The sequence below is a fragment of the Olea europaea genome, unplaced genomic scaffold (assembly GCF_002742605.1).
Source record: "Olea europaea var. sylvestris unplaced genomic scaffold, O_europaea_v1 scaffold2095, whole genome shotgun sequence".
Taxonomy (NCBI): domain Eukaryota; kingdom Viridiplantae; phylum Streptophyta; class Magnoliopsida; order Lamiales; family Oleaceae; genus Olea; species Olea europaea.
Genome location: NW_019238884.1, coordinates 83,669 through 98,862, shown reverse-complemented (window position 1 = coordinate 98,862; position 15,194 = coordinate 83,669). Strand labels below are relative to the sequence as shown.

General features: G+C 33.7%; 2 protein-coding genes across 4 annotated transcripts; one reads left to right on the top strand and one right to left on the bottom strand.

The window, feature by feature from the left end:
* Nucleotides 1-9,202: 9,202 nt before the first annotated feature.
* On the top strand, nt 9,203-11,177 carry LOC111380117 (BOI-related E3 ubiquitin-protein ligase 1-like). Of its 3 annotated transcripts, none has more exons than XM_023003592.1 (3): nt 9,203-9,832; nt 9,923-10,933; nt 10,972-11,177. In XM_023003592.1, the coding sequence occupies exons 1-2, from the start codon at nt 9,814-9,816 to the stop codon at nt 10,750-10,752; spliced, it is 849 nt and encodes a 282-aa protein (XP_022859360.1). In that variant the 5' UTR covers nt 9,203-9,813; the 3' UTR covers nt 10,753-10,933; nt 10,972-11,177. The 3 variants fall into 3 exon arrangements, with proteins under 3 accessions (XP_022859360.1, XP_022859359.1, XP_022859358.1); XM_023003591.1 differs by having other exon boundaries at nt 9,203-10,119; nt 10,198-10,933; XM_023003590.1 differs by having other exon boundaries at nt 9,203-10,933.
* LOC111380119 (putative pterin-4-alpha-carbinolamine dehydratase) lies at nt 10,943-12,802 on the bottom strand. The gene is made up of 3 exons (XM_023003593.1): nt 12,397-12,802; nt 11,808-12,000; nt 10,943-11,189 (listed from the first exon to the last, which is right to left on the bottom strand). Exons 1-3 carry the CDS (start codon nt 12,733-12,735, stop codon nt 11,098-11,100), a joined length of 624 nt encoding a protein of 207 aa, XP_022859361.1. The 5' UTR covers nt 12,736-12,802; the 3' UTR covers nt 10,943-11,097.
* Nucleotides 12,803-15,194: the final 2,392 nt, after the last annotated feature.

Sequence of the window (15,194 nt, the reverse complement as noted above, 5' to 3'; positions counted from 1 at the left end):
GTGATATATCGATATATGGTCATTTAGGCACTTCACATAGAGTGCATTATTATTTTGGTTATTATGATCCCCTTCAATACCTATTATTCTTTGCTTATGGAGAGTCTGAATGGCATGAGGGTATTGAAAGATTCAGTAAAGAAATGCTTCATCGTTCTTCTATACAAGAGAACCTTTTAAATATTAATAGCATAAATTCTACAAGTGAATTTATTGAAAGAGAGACTCAATAATGTGAAAATTACTTTTCAATTTTTTAATTTATGCAATTTGAGTTTTTTATCTTGTAGTTATGAAGAAGGGAAAGAAAAGGTCACATGTGTTTTGTCGTGAGTATTATTGCTACAAATTACAAGTTCGAAACTCAGGTAATTGTATTTTGCTCCATACTAGTAGGCTCTTACAACAATATGTTGTTGATATGTATGTGAAAATTGAAACTACTAGATTAGATTACTTTCGAAATAACCAAAACAAATACAGGCTAAATATTATCAAGGAATTGTTGATAGTGTTGAAACAAGTGAAATAGAGGTTATAAGATTGGTCGTAGAATTATTTTACCATTGTCATTCACAGGTGGTCCTCGAGATAATAAAAAAAGATACATGAATGCAATGACGTTGGTTCAAAGATATGGTAAATCAGATGTCTTTTTAATGATAACTTGCAATCCTAATTGGTCATAAATAAAGCAAAAACTAAGATACAATGATGAAAAGTAAAATAGAACTGATTTGCTTGCACGGGTATTTAGAGCTAAATTGGAGGAGTTGAAAACTAATTTGTTTAGGAGGCATCTTTTGGGACCCGTTGTTGCATACATATACGTAATTGAATTCCAAAAGAGAGGTCTTTCATGTGCTCGTTTTTTGTTGATTTTAAAATCTGGATGAAAAGTAACTTCAGTTGATTTAATTGATAAAATTGTTTGCTGTGAAATTCCACACAAAAATTATTACCCCAATTTACATCCTGTTGTTGTAAGACATATGCAACATGATCCTTGTGAAACATAAAATCCGAGTAATCTATGTATGGAAATGATAAAATATGCAGAAATAAGTCTCCAAGAGAATATGTAATGACAGCTTCACTTGGTGAGAATTCATATCCATGATATAGACGTCGCAATGATGGTCAAAAGGTTAAGGTCAAAGGACATTTATTAGACAATAGATGGTTTATTCCTTGTGATCCTTATTTAACAGCTAAATATGATTGCCATATCAATATAGAAATATGTTCAACTGTTAAAGTAGTCAAATATTTATATAAATATGTTTATAAGGGACATGATCGAATAACTTTTTCCATGAATGGCAATGAACAAGATGTTGATATTGATGAAATCTCAAGATGTCAAACTGCTAGGTAGATTTCTCCACTTGAAGTGATGTGGAGAATTTATGGATTTGTGTTGTCTAAAATGTCTCCATCAATAGTTTCACTACAATTATATCTTGAAGACCGTCAACTAATTACATATAGAGATTCTGAAAACTTGCAGATAGTTGTAAGTAAAGATTATGCACGAAGGACAACGTTAACTGAGTTCTTTCATACTAATATTACAAATGAAAAAGCTACATCACTTACATATAGAGATTTTCCTTCCTATTTTGTGTGGAATGCAAATGAATGGATTGGATTCTTAGAAAGCAAAAGAATGTAATTGGTAGAATAGCAGCTAAAGGTGAAAGATATTATTTACGCCTTTTGTTAAATCACATTAAGGGATCAACTTCTTTTGAACAACTAATACTTATAAATGGTGTAATAGCATCCACATTTCATGAAAGCGGCTCTTTTACATGGATTATTAAGTGGAGACAATAATTGTAAGCTATGTTTAGCAGAAGCTATTAATTACCAAATGCCCCTCTCATTGCGTAGGTTATTTGCTTCTATATTGACCTTTTGTAGTCCTAACAATCCATGTTTGCTATGGGATAAGTTTAAAAATTATATGTTTGAAGATTTTATACAACAAGGTATGCCATTTAGTGCTGCTCAAATAAAAGCATTACAGCATATAAATTCAATATTATAGCAATTGAATAAAAGTATAAATGATTACCAATTAGTTTCTTTTGATAAAAGCATGGGAGAAGATAAAACATTGGCTACTATGATTTTTGAAGAGATGAGATATGGTGGTAATCAAGGTGACAATTTTGAAATGAACAAAGAGCAACGGTATGCCTATAATACAATTTTACATCGAATTTTAGATGATCATAGTGGAATGTTTTTCATTGATGGGCATGGTAGGACAGGTAAAACATATTTGTACAAAGCTTTATTGGCAGCTGTAAAATAAAAAAATCTCGTTGTTTTAGCTACAACTTCTTCTGGAGCAGTTACTTCGTTATTAAAGGTGGCAGAATTGCACATTGTATATTCAAAATTCCTTTAGAAATAACTAATGAGGTTGGTTGTTCAATTAGTAAAAATTCTGCTTTGGCAGACCTTTTCAAAACGACAAAACTTATTATATGGGATGAGGCACCAATGGTAAATCGTCATGCTGTCGAGGCTTTAGATAAATTTAAGAGATGTAAATGAACAGGTTGTACCATTTGGTGGAAAAGCAATTGTATTAGAGGAGATTTTCGTCAAGTTTTACCGATTGTTAAAAGAAGACATAATGAAAGCGAGTTTAGTTTTTTCATATTTGTGGCCTTCTTTTATACATTTACCTTTGGTTCAAAATATGAGAGCTCAATTGGATCCATTATTTTGTACATATTATTCCATCTGATATAACAATACAATTTGAGGATGAATTTCAATCTTTGAAACATTTGATTAATGTAGTTTTTCCAAATATAAAAAAGAAATTTTAGACACTATGATTAATAGAGTCATTTTAACACTGAAAAATGAATGTTTTGATCAAATAAACAATATTTTACTGAAAGAATTCTCTCGAAAAATATTTACCTATTACAGTTTTGATGAAGCCATTGACAAATCAGAACAAAATATGAGGAAGATTTTCTAAATACGCTAACTCCAAATGATATTCTGCCACATGAACTCACATTAAAATAGAATTGTCCTGTTATGTTACTTCGAAATATTAATCCGTTTGAAAGTTTATGAAATGGAACAAGACTTGTTTGTCGAAGATTTGAAAGAAATGTGATTGATGCAGAAATTGCTATTGGAGAATATCGTGGGAAGCGAGTATTTTTACCTAGAATTTCGTTTATACCGCTTGAAAGTGATAAAACTTCAATTCCTTCTAAACGAACTCAATTTCCAATCTGTTCATGTTTTGCAATGACAATAAACAAATCATAAGATCAGATATTAAACTTCGTTGGCCTTATCTTCCGAAACTACTTCTCACGACAATTTTACGTTGCTTTGTCAAGAGCCAAAACAAGTGTAGTTATTAAGGTTTTGATAAAGCCATCGGACAAGCCTACAACACAGAGTACATACACAAAAAATGTTGTCTACCAAGAAATTCTTGCTTTGAAAATATCTTCATAGATTTTTTAAGAGCATCTTCAAAGTAGTGTGAAGTGTATGTTTTTATAGAAATTGTTGGTTCTTACTGATCTTCTAAAACTTCTATGCTGTATTTTTGCCTTGATTTTATTATGTTAGACTATTAACTTAGAGGATTAATTTCTTAACGTATATAGCTTAGGTTGTATAAATAGTAGTTTCTTACAAAAAATGAAAACAGTTTACACTTCAAGGTTTAACTTGACTACCTAATTGATATAGAATTTTTGCATTTTTGTTGAAAATAAATAGGTGCAATCAATATATATTAGTACTATTATTTCTTCTATGTCTTAATTATATTCATCTGTGCAGGTTTCATTTAACGTGTATTATTACTTTACGTCAAAGTCCTAGGTAAATTATGGATCCAATTAAGTAAAGTACATGTTTTGAGCTAAGTTTCGTTGATAATTCACATTTTTGCTATATTAACATCATCTTGGGACATGTTTCATGAATTTTGCACACTAACACTGTACACATGTACATTGAAGCAAGTTTGGGGGATTTGTGCCTTACAAATGTTCTTTCATGCTCTCTTCGTTATCCCCTTACACTTTGTGGTCTAATATACAAACTTTGTACCTTTGCCAGATGTCGCCTAAACGATCATCGAAGGGAAAGAAAAAATTTGGCTCGTTCTCAAGCACCACGCGTGCTGGGAGAAGGTAGATTTCTAACTCCGAACACTGCAGCTCGGTACTCAAACATAATCAACTATTGGGCGTTACTTCTAGAGAGGCCGGTTAAGTCGGATGATTTTCCTGGGTTTAAGCTAGTTATCATGGTCCAAATTTGTTGATGGGAGAAGGTAGTAAAGTGACCACACCCGCTCCATAATGAAATAGACATTCCATTGTAAGGGAGTTTTATGCAAATTTCAATAATGAAATAGACATTCCTGAGTCTGAACATTTGCATCAAACATAGGTAAGAGGAAAATGAATTATGTTCTCTACTGAGGTCATCCATGACTACTATCAGCTGAGCTAGAATAACGTGGTCCCCATCCCGAGTAATCTCAATTGGCATGAGGTGGCCGAGGTATTATTGGGGCGTGAAAATGCATAGCCCCTGCAAAACTGCTGAATGGCACCAAATTGAGCTTACCCCATCTATAACCATTCTATGACTATTCATATGCCACAATATTGAGCCTAACACACACAGGACGACATTTACTAACCCAAAGGCTGGGTTCATATATCATCTGGGTCATGGAAACAAAAATGATCTTGCCACCTACATTTATAATCAGATATATACAATTGGAACGTAGGGTGACAGGCGATGTTCACTGATATTTTCGAGCTTGATCAATGGGATTTATAGGGCTGCAAGTGTCAACATTCCATCCAGAGAAGTGCTCGAAAAACTCAACTCATTTATCAGACACACCACTTTGAAGGCTCAGGACATAGCCAGGGAAAAATACCAAGAAAAGATAGAGAATGAGTGCCACAGATAGCCTCAAGACAGGCGGCTGAAGATGTAGAGATGCCACAGGCCCTTCCACCACCTATTGATGTCGATACACAGCTATTGAAGCAAATGTTTAATACTATGACCGGGTCCAACCGAGACATTCAGAGCCTTCAGTAAGCATTTGGGGCTATTAAGTGAAAGTCTTAAGTTAGAGGTTCGGTGCATAAAATTTTACTGTGTGGATTGCTTAGATCAATAAGATGAACATTAAGTGAAAGTCTTAAGTTGGATATTGGTTTTAGAAACTGAATATCTCGAAAAACAAAGAGGGCCCTAAAACTAATATGTGTAAAAATACCACTTCTCTCCTAGCCTTTATGATTCGAGCAAGCAAGTTTGTAAAGGTATTTTGAAACCTGGTGCCTTAAAGCTAACTGATTTGAAAGTCATCGATCCAAACCTTGCTACAGGGATCATATAGAAAGCAAGAATGGAAGAAGTAAATAAAAAGGCATCTTATCGAGCCTTTATAACTCGAGTGAGTAAGCCTACAGGGGTTTAAAACTTGGTGCCCTAAAGTCAACTGGTTTGAGACTCATCGGCTCAAAGCTCACTACGTGGGTCATATAGAAAGTGAGAATGTGAGAAGTTAATAAAAATGCATCTTATCGAGCATTTATAACTCGAGTAAATAAGCCTACAAGGGTTTAAAATTTGGTGCCTTAAAACCAACTGGTTTGGGAATCATCGACCTAAAGCTCGCTATAGGGATTATATAGAAAGTAAATGAGAAGATGGCAAAAAAAAATAATAAATAAATAAATATTAGAAAATCAGTGAATAAAAGACATAATAATGTGAAGAAAAGCCTTGGAAATTTGGTTGATAGAGCTATACCTTTGATGTGAGGCAATTAACTTAGTTTAATCTTAAAAGTTGAAGCAATCAAAAATAGGAGATCCTCTACTTGTTGACATGTGAACCTGTAAGAATGAAACCTATCCGAGCTAAGAAAGGAAAATGAATGAAATTATTTAAACTCCTAACTTTAGGACACATCTCAGGACGATTGAGTGAAAAGAATAAGTTTGGGAGGATATGTAGCTCTCGAGCGAGGAAAGGATATACTTGACCACCATGGGTCGGGAATAAACCAATCATTAGCTTGATATGTTGACATGAGTTCACACATACACGTTTAGTTTTGCACCTTACAAGTAAATGTTGATTTTATTCTTGCACTATTGAGATTGTTTCTTACTTTAATTACTGAATTCCAATCCTGTGACACGACAAGTCGTCAGGCATTGATTTGTTTAGAGTTAAGTCACTATTTTGTTTAGGGAAATACAAAAGTTCAAGTTAGGGGGTTTTATAAGTGCGTTTTTATACGCTTATTCGATCTCCAAAACATGATTAATTGTTGATGAAATTGGTTTAATATGGCTTAATTCTATAAAATTTTGTTTTATAGAACCATATTGATGGATATAATGGAATTCAAGAGAAAAGCCACAAAAAGGGTCAAAACGAAAGAAAATAAAAGTTCAGGGACCAAAGTGCAAAAATCACAATCGATCGAAGGACGAATCTAGAAGATGAACGAGGTTAGTACCACTTCGGTGATAATATGGGACATTAGAAAGAAAAAAATGAAGAAAAAGGACAAAAATGGAAAAGAATGGAAGTTCAAGGACTAAAATGTAAATACCCAAAAGATAAATCGAAGGCAGGAACAATGATGTGAAAGACTCAAGGACCAAATTGTTGAAAATATGAAGTATTGGGAGAAAAAAGAACGAGAAAAGAGGTCAAAAAGCAAGAGATTGGAAGTTGGGGACCAAGGTGGCAAAAATTGGAAGAAAAGGGCCACACGTAATACCATGCGGTAGCATGGTACCTTCAAGTCGTGGGATTTTCAATTTCCTTCTTTCTTTTACACTCTTATGGAAACAAGTTGTATGACACATATAAAAAACCCTAGAGCCGTCAATTAAAGTGGGAACACCTTGGGAGAGAAAAAGAACATATTGGAGGAGATTTTACACCACAATCTTATATCAACAAAATATTGGAGGAGATTTTACACCACAATATTGGAAGAGAAACGTGAATATCAACAAAATTACACACCAAATCTTATATCAGTGATATCGTTTCTTAGAATTTTTGTGTATTTTGATATTTTCTCCATGCCAGGCTAAGTTTTCATGAACTAAGAGATCGATGAACCTTGTGATGTAACTTTTTAGTTTTTAGTTTTGCAATTTTGGCATCAAACCACGTTATTGATCTTTGAAAGATTTATATACAATTAATTGCTTCCATAATTATGTGCACATAATTGTATGAGTGTGGTAACTTATTTCATACATTCGAGAGAAGGAGAATGAGTTCGACATGGTATAAATCATATTAGGGTCCATTAGGGGATAGAGATATACCGCTATATCTTGCGTGAATCTTTAAGTCCTCACAAAATCACATGCATTCTTGTATAATTGCATCCGTCATAGATATATAGGCTGGTGGTATATGAAAATAGGTCCAACTTTACTCGAGAGAGAGACTGTTGAATATATTTAGGAGCATTGATTCTTCAAAAGTTCAACGTGTTGTTAATTTGTGAACTTAGGGCTAAAAATGAGCATTATCTGGGAATTCTTGATCCTAGTGCACTTCATATTCATTGAGTACATCAAAATTGCATTCAACACGTTCACTTGCATGTTAATTCATTCAAATAATATACAATTGCATATTAATCTACGTTAGGGTTGATTTAAGTTACTAAAATTCGGTTTCAATTAAGGCTAAGTTAGATATAATTAAACTACCCAATCTCTGTGGGACGACATTCGGGGATCTATTTTTCACTTTATTATTTGTTGTTAAATGTACACTTGAGGATACAAAATCGAAAGAATAATTTCTTGAACAATTAACAATTTGTGCAAAAAATTTGGATACTAATCACGTTTCATGGATTTTTGGTGATGTCGTTCCACTTTTACGTGTTTAATTTTGACATTATGCTAGACTAAATTATTTTTAAGCTAGGATTTTCGATGAATCTTGTGTCATGAATATTTCTCATAATTTTATTTATTTTTCACATTCAAAACACGTTTTTAGTTCTTGAATAATTGACATGAATTTATTTTTCGCTACAATTACTTGATCACTAATTGTATTATTGAAGCTTGTTTTATTCTTGAAAGCTGAAAAACAAGTTAGATATGGTATCAATTGTTGTAGAGTCCAATACGAGATAGAAATATACCGTTATGATTTACATGATTTTTAAGTATTCATAAATCATTAATGCATTTTTGTATGTTCCCATCCGTCATAAAAATATAGTTAGGTCGTATATAAAAATTGGTTTAATTCTACTTGAGAGAGATTATTAAACAAATTAGGAATATTGGTCTTCATAATCGAATTGTGTTATAAAATTTATAAGTTTCGGAGTTAAATAGAATTGATATAAGGAAATTTGGGATCCTAGTGCTTTTTCATCATCATATTTTAATAAAACTTGCACCTTTGCATTAATTTTGATTAACTTAGGTCCCTGTTTGGCCCCCATTATTTGAATTTATAATGAGGGGAGTAATATTTTTTTTTTTAAGATTGTGTGGTTAAAAGTAGAAAAGAGGAAAAATTAAATTAAATTGAAAAATTTTAAAGGGGGCCAAACAGGGTCTAGATCTTGTATTCATAAGTATATTATTTAATTTACAGAAAAAATTACAAATTTCAATTGTTTCGATTAAGGGTAAGTTGATTCGAATTTAAGCTAGTACAATATTTGTGAGAACGATACTTGGACTCACATCCACTTTATTACCGATTTAACGAAACATATACTTACAATATTTTTAAATCAAAAGATATTTTTGTGAGCACTTAGCACCATTAGAGGGCGAATTGAGTTCAGGGCCACGTTGGATACGACAGAATGAGCAGTGCAGTCATTTTGCAAAGCCGTGTAGTTTGGGTCCTTCCCGCGTTTTCCATCGGGCAGTGAAATGTTTGAGGCTCCAAAATCTGTCCAAACGAAAATGATTACTTTGTCCGATGACATGGTAGCAACAGGAATATAAGGAGCTACTGGAGAAGAAGGGGAAGAGCAACATTTGGATTGATGTCAAAATAGTGTTCGGCATTTCAGAATTGTTCCTATTAAGCACATTAAGGGTGTTTTTTTTTTTTTTTTTTTTTTTTGGAGCTTTAATATTATTTTAAGGTGACTTGGATAACACAGGTGATTTGGCACGCAGTTGACGACTGTTAGTTGCCACACAATAAAATCGTCCTCCAAATCAACAATGAAGTTGACGATTTTTGGATGTGATGAATGGAGTGAAATGGGATAAGTTCAGTAAACATTCTAAAGCAATTTATAGTTCAATGAATAATTCGTGACCAAGGTATAAATTCAGTGATTTTTTAAACAATTCCCCATAAAATGGCATCGTCTACTTTACATTCCAAGACAAACCCATATATTTCATCAATTTTTTTTTTTAATGTAATCTTTGAAACTGATGTTTTCTAGTCAAATTCGTATATATTTTGCAAAGTGATTCCAAGAAAATTCACGTCTCTTGATGCGATCCATTGCGTCCGTTGTACAAAAGGCCGCCGAGCACCGATTCAATTTATTTATAATCATCGTCCATGGCCGTTCATCTTCCCCACCCACTCCATCTTCTGCTCTTCAACAGGTCTCTCTCTCTCTCTCACACGCGCACGGACACACACACATTTACTGTCATTTGATATTTTGATTGATGATGCTGTAGAGTATTTCACCATACCTTTTCATTTCTGCAGAAAAAAGTTCAAAATTCTGCAATGTTGAACAACAATGGAGGTATTTATCTATGTATATGTGTATGTATAGGCACACTTAGTTTCAAATCTTTAAACGTTTATTTGTATTTTTATTTTTATTTTTTAGCAGATGCTAATGAATCTCGGAAGAGAAAACTGAAACAAGTTGAAGAAACAAGGCAATCCCAATCACATGCACAAGAAATTTTGAACATAGTTGCTCCATTCAAATCTTTCACAGCCATGCTAACTGAAGCTGATAGCAGCATTCTCACGCCAAATGTGCAAAGTCTGAGTGTTCAAGTTGATCATATGATCAACACACATGTAATGATTTTTCTTCCTTTTTCATTTTTTTGGGTTTTTTTTCGAGTGTGTCTAATGCGGTCCTTATGTTTCGTGCAGAACGAGAACTTGAGGCGGGGGTTGGCCGGAATGTGGGGGAAGCATTACAATGCACTCCAGTGCTCAGCAGAGGAAAGAGTGGCTGAGAAACTGAAAGAGAAGGAAATGGAAATGATAGAAAAGGTGCATCAGAATGAGAAGCTTGAAGCGACTTTGTTAAGTTACAGAGGAGAAGCACGACGTTTATTAGATAGGAACAAGGAGTTGGAAGAGATGGTATCAAATTACAGAGCAGAGGCAGACAGTTTATCGAGCAGGTTGATGGCTAAGGAGCAATTGCTTATGAGTCTGAGGGCAGCATTGCGCACGGCTACATCAGCACATCCGTACCAGGATAGGCAGGAAGAGGACGCTGAGTCATCGTATGTGGACCCCGAGCAAGATTTCAGTGTGAAGCTCAAGTGCAAGATTTGTGAGAGCAGACTTGCGATGGTGATGCTGTGGCCATGTAGCCATGTTTGCATCTGCACACGTTGCGAGTCAACCACCAGATCCTGCCCAGTTTGCCGGACACTAGCAACTACAAGTGCTCGTGTGCATCTCCCTCTCAATTAGGACACTCTTATCCTCGTCCCAGTCTACTCTCCCCTGGTTACATTGTTTTTGGATTTGTTTCGTGAGGTCCTTAGGTTTGGATCTAAAACTATTTGTGTTAAACTTATGTCTCTTCACCAAAAATCTATACACAAATACAATTGATCAGACTGTATCCATTGAATTGGCACCGCTTCATTACATTCCAGTCTTTCCATTGAATTGGCACCGCTTCATTACATTCCAGTCTTTTCTAAATGTAATGAATTTGTAACAAGGATTCAACACTAAACAGTAGTAAAAATTGATCAACATGGCTAGATAGGCTGGAAAAAAGAAGAGCTTACATGGCATCTAATTCTGCAGTTACGCCCAAACTCTCTTTCGGAGGACAAGATCTGATGTTTTTATCTCGTCTATTTTAGCAGCAACAATGAAATCATTCATGCTCAAACCTCCTGCATTTGATACCCACATTTGATTACGACACTGTATATTTAAGTTAATATGAACTCATGAACGTTAAAACAAGAGAATATGTATACACTGGTGAGAAATCATGAACATTTAAACAAAAGAATATGTATAACTGGTGAGAAATCATTTAAGTCAAGACATCATATGAAACTCATGAACACATGAGATTAAAACAAGAGAATATGTATACACTGTTGAGAGAATATGTATACACTGTTGAGAAATCATTTAAGTCAAGACATCATATGAAACTCATGAACACATGAACATTAAAACAAGAGAATATGTATACACTGATGAGAAATCACTTAAGTCAAAATGAACATTAAAACAAGAGAATATGTACCGCAATTGACAACATATGAAGTATTCTGTCCTAATCTCTGTTTTTCCCCCTTCTTGGGTGAAGTTTCAAGATTAGGGCTCTAGTATTATAGAGGACTGGATCCTCAAAATGTCCTATGCGATTTGTTTTACAAACCAGGACAATAATAAGAAGAGAGAAAAGTGCAACCATCAAATTCAATATTTATATGATGTGAAAGCTAATTAAGTAAATAATCAATTAAAATTGGTTCATTGTCTCTTCACTATATTACCAATTGAAGCAGTCCATAGTTCAGCTCTAACTTGATTGGGCTGCTCTAGATGAAGAGTAGGAAAGTGCCCCGTAGGCTCTACAACCCTGCATATCCTATTAATGAGTTCAACCGCACACTTGAAATCCCTCAATTTCCATAAACCTTGAAGCTTTATACCCCCTTCTTCATGTACAAGTCTCCAGCCAACAACCTATAGAACAAAGTTAATACAATACATATTACATGTTATGCACTAAACCCATTTTTCTTGTTATCGAAATGAATTAGGGAAAAGGGTGCATATATTAGTAAATCAAGAAATCCGAAAACAAAAAGAAAATGAAAGATTCTCATATTAGGGTGCATATATTAGTAAATCAAGAAATCCGAAAACAAAAAGAAAATGAAAGATTCTCATATTTTGCTCATTGCAGCTCAAACTAAATACAGTGTACAAGAAAGACCAAATTATTCCCAATAGTTGAGCTATAATATTTCACGTTCTCAATCGAATTTGTAATGCGAGTTTCCACCTTCAACTTTAGCCAAAGAAACATAAAAAACTTGATAAGGGTTAATGAATAAAAGGGTAGAAATACAGAGTTACCTTGAACAGCATCTTTTTGGCTTCATCCTCAGGAATAGGTTGCTGAAGATGAGAAATGGGAGTACACTGTTGTTGCGAAAGAGACAGAGCGGCAGCAGTTGGAATCAAAATCTTATGCTCAGTATCTACATTTCCCAGCACTTTCTCAGTAAAATTGCTTTCTATCTCTGCTGGAAATGGGTCCCTGGCTCCAAAATCGCCGACCATATCCGTTCCCGTTGCGTGAATTTTCACTTGAAGTCGAGGTTTGGTGAAAGAGACAACAACTTGGGATTTTTTAATTGGGTTTTTAAAGATAGAAAGAGGGGGAGAGAAGGGTAAATGGGTTGTGGAAGCCATGGGAGGAACACTGAGGTCCTTCGTCGTACTTTCTGCCTTTTGTTATCCGATGATCAGTAAACCGGATTTTTTTCCTTATAATTAACGGCCGGTTCGGGATATGAGCCAATCATTTGAAACCATTATTGGGCCATTAGTGGGCCTGTTATTGGACCACAATTTTGAAATTTGAGGCCTGTTTTCTTTTGGTTCTGTGTGGCTTACTTGTCAATTTTTATGCTATAATTTTGGATCGTATTCATAGAGGGTAATATACTAAAAAAATAAGGAAACAATTCAAACTAAAAATATTCGAAAATTCGAAAATTTTTACAGTACATTTTGTAACATATATTACAGTAGGTCATTTCACTACCTATTTTCACTGTCGTATCTCAACGTGGCTTTCGTCACTATTTGTAACACAGTCTGTTACATAAAGATTGTCTGTCTATTTTCACCATTATCGTGACTCTGTCATTACCAACACTTGTAACATGCAGTGTTACACAGATCTAAACACTTATAATATTCAATTATACTATTTGAACAATCATACTTGACAATAATGGTTGACAATGTTGTTGTTGTCGTCAAAACCTGCGCCATTGATTTAAAATACTGCTTATGAAATGAATGAATGTGGTATTATAAAATGTGTGTTGTCAACAAAGATTGTCAAGCCAGATTGTACATATAGCATGATTCTATAACGTTCATTGTTACGTTACCATCGTGATTTTCACCACCACAACTTGTAACGTTCATTCCGATTCCCACAGATAAATCTTATTTATTTTCATTAAATTCCAACAAGTTCAACGTACGTTAGAGTGAAATTAGAGCAAATCTTCCTAGAATATTGAGCTAATAAAATAAAATTCGAAAGTGCAACCATCGTCGTTTTCACCACCACCACCTGTAACGTTCATTCCAATTCCCATGTATAAATCTTATTTAATTTCATGAAATTCCAACACGTTCATTATGCGTTATAAGTGAAAATTAGAGCAAAACTTCCTAGAATATTGGGCTAATAAATCAAAAATTGAAAGTGTATAAACTTTACTTTTTAATACATTACAAGGTCTAAAAATTAAAGTAAATAAATTAATCTAAGCTATTATCCAGTGCTTAAAATCGTTAAAACTGTGAGTCAAGGCCTAAGCCTTAGTACACTTTAAGGTGCACCCGCAACATAAAGTAGATGCATGAAATAAAACGATTTCTAATCCATCAAGGAAAAAAGGAAAAGAACAAGCGTATTTGTATTAACACCATAGTTTTGTTATTTAATTGCATAGGAAATTTGTAATTTTGCTCATTTTCACTTGTTTGAGACCCCCCCCGGCCCCCCGGCCCTTGTTGAAAATGCATTTCTAATAGTAAATTTTTGAAAAATGTAAGGTCAAAAAATATGAAAAAATTTTAGGCTTACGCCCAAAATATTTGAGTTTGAGAAAAAAAATGAGTTTTATGATAATGGGGATCAAACAATTTCAAGTTTTTTTGGTCACATTCTTATCGCCAATCTTCAAATAATTATCCCTCGTTTTTTTGATATTTTCACCAATAAAATATATTAAGAGGGCGCAGAAGACTTATTTGTCCCTCATATTTTTAAATAAACAAAAATAAATAAATAATAGTGAAGTTCAATAAAGTATTTATCCTTCTTCTCAAACATAATAGCAAAAAACACTTGGAAAGAAAACCGTCACATTGAGAAAATATGTTAATAACTTAAAATATGTATGACCAAAGTATTGGGAACATAAGTGTAAATGAATTAAGATTGAGAGCTTCCATCGTAATTAAAATAAGACGTCGCTTATAAATTTTGACGTGAATATTAGGGATCCACTATTTTCGTCCTCTCTCTCTCTCTCTCTCTCTCTCTCTCTCTCTCTCTCTCTCTCTCTCTCTATATATATATATATATATATATATATATATATATATATATAATTTAAGAATCAATGATAAGAGAGGGCAAAAAAACGAAAAATCGATCAAACCAAACCAAACCAAACCTAATCAACTCGAGTCTGTTTGCGTCGGATTGATCAAAGAAATTGGTTTGGTTATGCTAAATTTTACCATGAAAAAAGTCAGTCGGCTTGGTTATGATTTAAGTAATAATAATGCTATTCTTAATCGCTCATTGCGATAGTCGCCTTACGTGGCATACACATGACAGGTAATTATTTGATGCATTAATGTGGTAGTTTTTTTATTCATTAATGCATCAAATAAACACCTGCTATGTGTATGCCACGTAGGGCGACTGCAAATAACATTATTCTTTAAGTAATCAATCCGTCAATTGACCAACCCAACCCACCAATTCAATTTATATATTTTTTCTTTCATTTTAAAAATAATAAATTTTAAACTTAAAAAACAAAATAATAAAAATATAATCATTTCTCAAATAATTTGTTTACCGTCTACACTTATTCTACCAAACCTCTAAATTC

Bases quoted from the DNA above. Each gene is read 5' to 3' on its own strand.
- LOC111380117 (XM_023003590.1), top strand. From the start codon at position 9,814: ATGTTGAACAACAATGGAGGTATTTATCTATGTATATGTGTATGTATA.
- LOC111380119 (XM_023003593.1), bottom strand. From the start codon at position 12,735: ATGGCTTCCACAACCCATTTACCCTTCTCTCCCCCTCTTTCTATCTTT. The intron at 12,001-12,396 runs GTAACTCTGTAT...TTTGTTCTATAG, and splicing joins CCAAAAAGATGCTGTTCAAG to GTTGTTGGCTGGAGACTTGT. The intron at 11,190-11,807 runs GTAATATAGTGA...TATCAAATGCAG, and splicing joins ACTATGGACTGCTTCAATTG to GAGGTTTGAGCATGAATGAT.